Here is a 6,444-nt window from a genome sequence, read left to right as displayed (position 1 = left end):
TCCAGTGGCCAGTGTTGGCATGGCAGCCCCCGGGGGTCCCGTTTGTGTGGCTCTTCCCGCGGGAGAGCCCGGGGTGCAGGGAGACGGGCCCAGGCCAGCAGTACATGTGACCCTCCCTCTGTGAGGTTGGGTATTCACCAGAGGGAGAGAAAAATCTCGCTGGGTATCCGCCCCATCTGCCCACACTGTGGCTTGAACCTGCAAATCCTCCCTCTGGCCCCCTCCCCGCTGTCCCCTTCCTGGGGAACGATGGTGGGTGTTCGCTTTTGCGGGTTCTCTCGTTTGGGCCTTGGGTGTCTGCAGGGGAGCCCATGCTCTGGGACTGAGTCCAGCGCCCAGAGAGGCTCCTTGCCTGGGTCCAAAAAAGTGCTGAGCCTGTTCTCCTTAGAGCCTCCTTCCTGCAGATCTTGTCTGAGGGTTTTTCTGCCTGGGTGAAGCCTGTGGCAACCTTCCCAAATCAAAGAAGTGCCATTTCTCCCTGTGTCAGCCAGGAGTTGCCAGGGTGAAAGAAAACAGTTGTTCATTTCATGCGCCTGTATTTTCTCAAACACGGTCAGCTTTTCTATCAGGAGCCCCCCTGTATTTCCTTTGGTTAATTGACTCCACTCTCCAGTCTGTGGGGCTTTTGGTTTTGTTTCTTTTCCGTACATTCGATGCATGTAGTCAGTTTTCATTGCCCTTGAAGCTGGTACGGATTTAATTTTTGAATGCGTTTCTAATCGCACGAGCGTCACATGACTTACTATTGTACACGAAAACATTTACGTTGAGAAACACTGAGACGACATAGACGAAATTCAAGGTCCCTCGGCCACACCGCCCGCCCGTCCCTCCCCTTCCCCCACCCCTGCGGCAGCTACGGCGGGTCCGTTTGTCCTGCCCAAAGTTTTCCGTGCACGTTAAGTTGTTTTTGTGCCTTTTGAAATGCAGCCCAGGACACGTCTAACTGTAAGAGAATGTGTTGCTGAAAGTTGGATTTCCCGTATTAGGAGATTCTGTATGCTGTCCAATCTAGAACACCAGAGACCGTGGCCGCGCTGCCGTCCGGTAATCCATCTTTGTGGAGTTGTGTGCTTGCACTGAGGCTGCCAGCCATCAACTCCACATGTTTGTGACAAGAAAACAGGCAGCACATGTGGGTGATGGCAGCTGACCCCCACGCGGTCGGCCGAGTCTGTGTTTTGGTAAAGGGTCGTGTTCACAGCTGTGATCTGCCGCCACCCCACACCGCCCCTGGAGAGTGGGCCGGGCCTGCAGGGGCTGGGGGTGCCTCCCCTCCCCTGCGCTCTCTGAAGACCCCTCCTTCCCCTGAAAGTTGCATCCCCAGAAGGGGCTCCAAAGGCTTCCATTATTGGACTCCTGCTTTCCTTTTCAGATTTGTTTGTGTTTACATAGGCTGTTCACAAGCCCCTGGGCAACCTTAAACCCGAGTAGCTTCGGGAGGCTTTGGTGGTGGTGGCAGGTGTGTCCAAACTTATTTGCTAATTACAACCTAGTTCTGCGGAGGGTTATCAGATCAGTGGCAACTGGAGAAAGTTCATTCTCAATCCAAAGAAAATTGTATTCAGCTCCACCTCCTGGGACGGTGGCGTTGCCGAAGCTCGCGGACGGCAGCTCACGGACGACAGCTCGCGAACGAAGCTCGCGGACGCTGTGCTTTAGAAGCGGTTTTGCTTCCCGTGGTGTTGGCGCTGGCCTCCCACCGCACCAGCGAGCCTACGGGACAAAGGAAGCAGGAGGGTCCCGGGTAGGCCCCCACGGCCCTCACCCCGACGTTCTGGGAGGTCCCTGGGTCCAGCCAGGCCCTGTCCTGCTGTCTCCCATCCCAGCCCCACCGCGGCCGAGACAGCTCTCTGCCCCTGCAGCCCCACGCCCTCATATGATGGTAGCAGCAGTGGGGGCGTCCCTGGCCAGGCCAGAACAGTCAGGGAACCCAGAGCAAAGGGACCAGGCGAGGCCCACAGCTGGCCCATGGCCCCTGCCCCCACCAGGTCACAGCCCTGCACATCTGGGCCCCCCTTCTTGATCTTCAAGCAATGCCCGGGACCGTTGTGTTTTTCACGAATGGTTGCTTGGGTTCGTGTGCTCCCCCCCGGGCAAGGATCACAGCTGAGGCAGGGGCAATGGTCTGTCACTCTGTCTCCCTTCCCAGCGGTAGCTGTGGGAGAGGGCTCTGGCTACTTTCCTTGGCGGCCCCTTTCCTTGGAAGAGAGCCAGAAAGGGCAGATGCGGATGCCCGCAGGCTGTCAGAGTTTAGGGAAAGGAAGGCTGGTCTAGCAGGTGGAGCATCGGTCTTGGGTCAGAGGTGCCGGTTTCCTTCCCTGCTTCACACGCAGTGGTTGGTTTTGCCCACAGACTGCATTGTTTAATTGGAACTGCCGGCGGTTAAAATTCAGGAGGTTTCACCTGTCGTTCTCTGTTTCCAGCTTCTCTGGAGAGGCCTTTCGGCTCGGGCCGTGGCCCGGGTGTGGGCATCGGTGGGTCCGGAACCCTCGGCGTCCCTGGCTGGCCCCTGGCGCAGTCAAGGGCGGGCGTCACGGCCCTCTGAACAGCTCTGGAGGCACGCTTAGCTTCCTGAGGACACGGGGCGTGGGCTGCAGTCACTGCCACGCCGGGGTGACCACAGGCCAGAGAAAGCAGCTGTGTGTGTCCTTCCTGGGTTTGCGTGCCTAATACCAGACGTGGGCCCTTCATGCTGGGCGTCACCCCAGGCTGTGCGGGCAGCGCCTCATTCGGGTCCCCGCCGCCTGCCTGCTGGCCCCTCCGTGGGGACCGGGCCCTCAGGGAGCCCCGGGAGTCCGTGTGTTGTGCGTCGGGCTCCTCCAGCCTCGGGCGCAGCCTCTGTACGGCACAGGGGCAGGAGCGCAGGGGGCAGAGGCCCCGTCCTGGTGACACGTGGCACCGTGAAGGGTGCGGAGAGTCGTGCTGCCCTCATCACGGGGCAGGTGCTTCCTGCCCTCGCTGCCCCTCCCAGGCCCCCCCGGGGTCGGTGTCGACACGTCCGCGGCCCAGCGCTGTAGGGCCCTGACCTTGTCCCAGGACGTCGGCCCCGGGTGGCTGCTGCTGTGCCGCCTGCGTGGTTTCGCGGGGTGGGGGGCCAGAGGCCGGCCCGCACTGAGGCTCCTTTGCCAGACGTTCTGTGCTGCCCGCCGTCAGCCGCCTTGGGCCCGGCACGGTCTGAGCAGGGAGCCGGGAGGGAGACTCCCCGTGGACGCCCACGTCCCGCTCCTCAGACTGCTGCACCCTCGACCTCAGGAAACCCCACCTGAGAACCAGACGCCCTCCGGCAGCTGGGGTGCTGGGCTCCCGGGGCCATGTCCGTGAGCCCTGCGTGCGTGTGTCTGTGCGTGTGTGAGTGCGCGTCTGTCTGCGCGTGCGCGTCTGCGTGCGTGTCCGTGTGTGGTGTTGAGGCTGCTGGAGTCTCCCCAGGGCAGCCCTGAAGCCCCACTGCTGGTAAATTCAGCTGGTCTTAAGGAGGCAGAGGGAGGAGCTGGAGAGAGCTGCTCTTCTGTTTTAGAAGGTTCCGGAAGGACCTGGGGCTGAGTGGGAACACAAAGGTTGTCAAGGCACTGGCACTTTATGAGGGGGCATGCGTGGCCTCTGGGGAGGCCCGAAGGGAGGGGGTACTCTGCAGACGCTGGACACGCCTGGGGCAGCGTGCTCGCCCTTCCTGGAGGCGTTGGGGGCGGTGGCCGGGTCCCTGGCTGGAATCACGTGACCAGTGCTGGCGTTCCTGGTTTTCCAGGCAGGGGGGAGTGTGTGCAGCTGTGGGGTCGTCACCCTCCACCTGGTTTGATAGTGGGGAGGAGGGGGGACTGTACTTTGTAGGTGTCTGGGAAAGAGGTGGTGTCAGGGGGCCACAGCCCGATGGGGGGGACAATAGGCCACCAGCACCGCGCCCCCCAGCCGCTGAGCCGCCTGCTCTCCTCAGGAGGGGTTCGCGCAAGCAGAAGGGCCTCAGTGGATCCTTGTGGTGGGAAGACTGCCCCCCCCGCCCCCACCCCCTGCAAGAAGTGTGTGCTCTCAGCCCAGCCTCTGTGCACCTGGACCTCACATCCCACTGCGGGGCGGGCTTGGGGGCCTGCAGACAGCGGTGGGGACAGGGAGGGGAAGGGGGACAGGCGGGTCTCCTGCAGGGTCTCAGAGGGTGGGGCCCTCGTCAAGGCCCAGAAATCCTTGTCGCCAGTGCTGAGCACAGGGGCAGGGGCAGGAAACAGGGCTGAGGTCAGTCAACTTTGACCCGTCCTGGGGTGAGACAGCCCCACCTGGTGCTGGGTCTCCTGGGTCCCTGAGAGAGCAAGACTCTGAACAGCCCCGTCCCCAGTTACTGGGGGTGAGGGGCTGCTGGGAGCCCAGCACAGGCTGTGGAACAGCCCACCCACCCAGAGGGGGTCAGCTCCCGAGAGCGGGGGTCCAGGATGCTGCGGGATATCCTCACAGGCCGGTTTTCCCTTGACTTGCAGGGAGAAGCAGTGTTGGGGGCCAGGCAGGAGACGGCCCCCCAGCTGCCCGTGCTGACCCCGGAAGAGAAGAGGGTCCTGGAGAGGAAGCTGAAGAAGGAGCGGAGGAAAGAGGAGAGGAAGCGGCTGCGGGAGTCAGGAGCAGCCCAGAGCCTGTCGGCCAAGCGCTCCGGGGCCCAGCTGGCCCTGGACTACCTCCGTGGGTAAGACGACCCCCCCGCGGGGACCGGCCAGTGTCCCAGGGGTTCTGGCAGGGAGGGACACGGGCTGCAGACTCAGCTGACCTGGGACCCGTCTGGCTCCCGGGACCACGGGGACCCCGGGGCCTGTAGTCCACCCCCAGTGGTGCCCCCACAGAACCAGCGCCTGCGGTGGGGCTGTGTGAGGGAGGGGAGAGCCGCCATCCCGGGCTTGAGGAGCTGGCCGTGACGGGGGAGCAGAGCGCAGCCACCGCAGCCTCGGCCGGAGCCCTCGGACTGCCCGCCGCCCGTTTCATCTGTCCTCACAAGCGGGCAGTGGCTAGAGGTTACACTGCTAACAGCTGCGTAGGAGACTTTCTAGAAGCTCCAGGAAAAGCGCGGCCCCTGTGAGACCACTGGCTTCTGTTTGCCAAGAAACTTGTCGGGAGGTGGCGGCACGTGCCCCAGCTGGTCGCCACGCCTGGTCCTCCTCCCCAGAAGTGGGTTCCTCTTTTCTCCGATCGGTACTCACTCGAGGCCGGGAGCCCTAGCAGCCGAGAGCAGGGTCAGCCCGCCGCGGACACACGGTTTCACTCCTCCCGCATTGTTTTTGGGGAATGGTTTACATGCAGCCACGCAGCCAGTTCGGAACGCCCTTGTCACTGCAGAGAGCGGCCCCCCGCCCCAGCTCCAGGGGTCCCTCCTCCACCTCGTGTCTCCGTGGACGTGCCCGTTCGGGACATTTCCTGCAAAGGGACTCGTTCACCACGCGGCCTCTCATGGCCTGCTTCTTCCACGCGGCGTACTGTCTGGAGGTTCGTGCACATGGCAGCGCGTGCCAGAATTTCCTCTCCCCTCACGGCCAAACACTGCACCCCGTTTTGCTTGTCCGTGCGCCCGTCGCTGGGCGTTGGGGTTGTTTCGGCCACGTGGCCGTTGGGGCTGTTGCTGCGGTGTGTGTCTGTGTGGACACGGTTTCCTTTGTCTCGGGCACAGCCCACGGCGCGATCGCTGGTGACTGGTGTGGGAGGAGCTGTGGACACACAGCAGCCGCGCCATTCCCAGCCCACCAGCGGGGGCGCCGAGGACGGCCCTCCTTCGGGTGTGGGGTGTCTCACTGAGCCCCGGCGTCCTGTACGCTGCTGAACCAAATGCGGCACTGCGCTAGGCTGCTGGGCCGCCCCCCTGGGCTCCTCCCTGGAGGGTCACTGGATGGACTCAGGACGGAGTGCTCCCAGGAGGACAGCTGCCCGCTGGCTCTCGAACCTCCACCTGCAGAGCGCTGGAAGGCCCTGCCGTGGCTGCACTGGGGCAGGAATTCTCCGGAAGCCCGCCCGCTGGCTGGGAAGGGGGCTGCGCACGGGCTCTCGGAGATCTCTCTGCCCCACTCCTCCTTCACTGCCCCCTCGGGGCGGCTGGCCGGAGGGCGGCGGCCTGGACCGCGGTCAGGAGTCCCCATCCCCTGGCCCCGGTCATCAGCCGTAAGGATGTGTGGTTCTGTGCCACCTGGGCCCTTCGGTCTCCCGCTGTGCGGGTACCAGCGCCCCCTAGGGAGTCTGGTCCCCAACGCTGGTGTCACCGGGGCAGTTCCCAGCAGAAGGGCTAGGATTGGGGCCCGGGGGCGGGGCTGGGGATCCGTATCTGCTGGGACCAGGTGGCTGGCACAGCCCTCCCGGCTTCCCCAAACTCAGCAGGTGCCGGGAGGAAGTCCCAGGCCCACAGGTCCCTGGCAGAGGCAGGGGTGGCCCGGCTGCGTGTCACGGGCGTGGAGGGGGCGCCCTGCTCACCGTCACCAGCCAGGACCC

At 63.8% G+C, this 6,444-nt stretch overlaps 1 protein-coding gene across 1 annotated transcript; it reads left to right on the top strand.

The window, feature by feature from the left end:
- The first annotated feature begins 4,403 nt into the window (after positions 1-4,403).
- Positions 4,404-6,431, top strand: LOC102737853 (cholesin). Its single transcript, XM_081809525.1, has 3 exons — positions 4,404-4,663; positions 5,272-5,454; positions 5,636-6,431. Exons 1-3 carry the CDS (start codon positions 4,419-4,421, stop codon positions 5,655-5,657), a joined length of 450 nt encoding a protein of 149 aa, XP_081665651.1. The 5' UTR covers positions 4,404-4,418; the 3' UTR covers positions 5,658-6,431.
- Positions 6,432-6,444: the final 13 nt, after the last annotated feature.

The sequence above is a fragment of the Leptonychotes weddellii genome, unplaced genomic scaffold, assembly GCF_054177405.1.
Source record: "Leptonychotes weddellii isolate Sample4059 unplaced genomic scaffold, ASM5417740v2 HiC_scaffold_10664, whole genome shotgun sequence".
Taxonomy (NCBI): Eukaryota; Metazoa; Chordata; class Mammalia; order Carnivora; family Phocidae; genus Leptonychotes; species Leptonychotes weddellii.
This window is presented reverse-complemented; position numbering and strand designations above follow the sequence as displayed.

Coding starts and splice junctions, on each gene's coding strand:
- LOC102737853 (XM_081809525.1), top strand. CDS start 4,419: ATGCTGCGGGATATCCTCACAGGCCGGTTTTCCCTTGACTTGCAGGGA. Junction 4,664..5,271: donor GCCCTGGACTACCTCCGTGG/GTAAGACGACCC, acceptor GTTTACATGCAG/CCACGCAGCCAGTTCGGAAC. Junction 5,455..5,635: donor ACGCGGCGTACTGTCTGGAG/GTTCGTGCACAT, acceptor TCTCGGGCACAG/CCCACGGCGCGATCGCTGGT.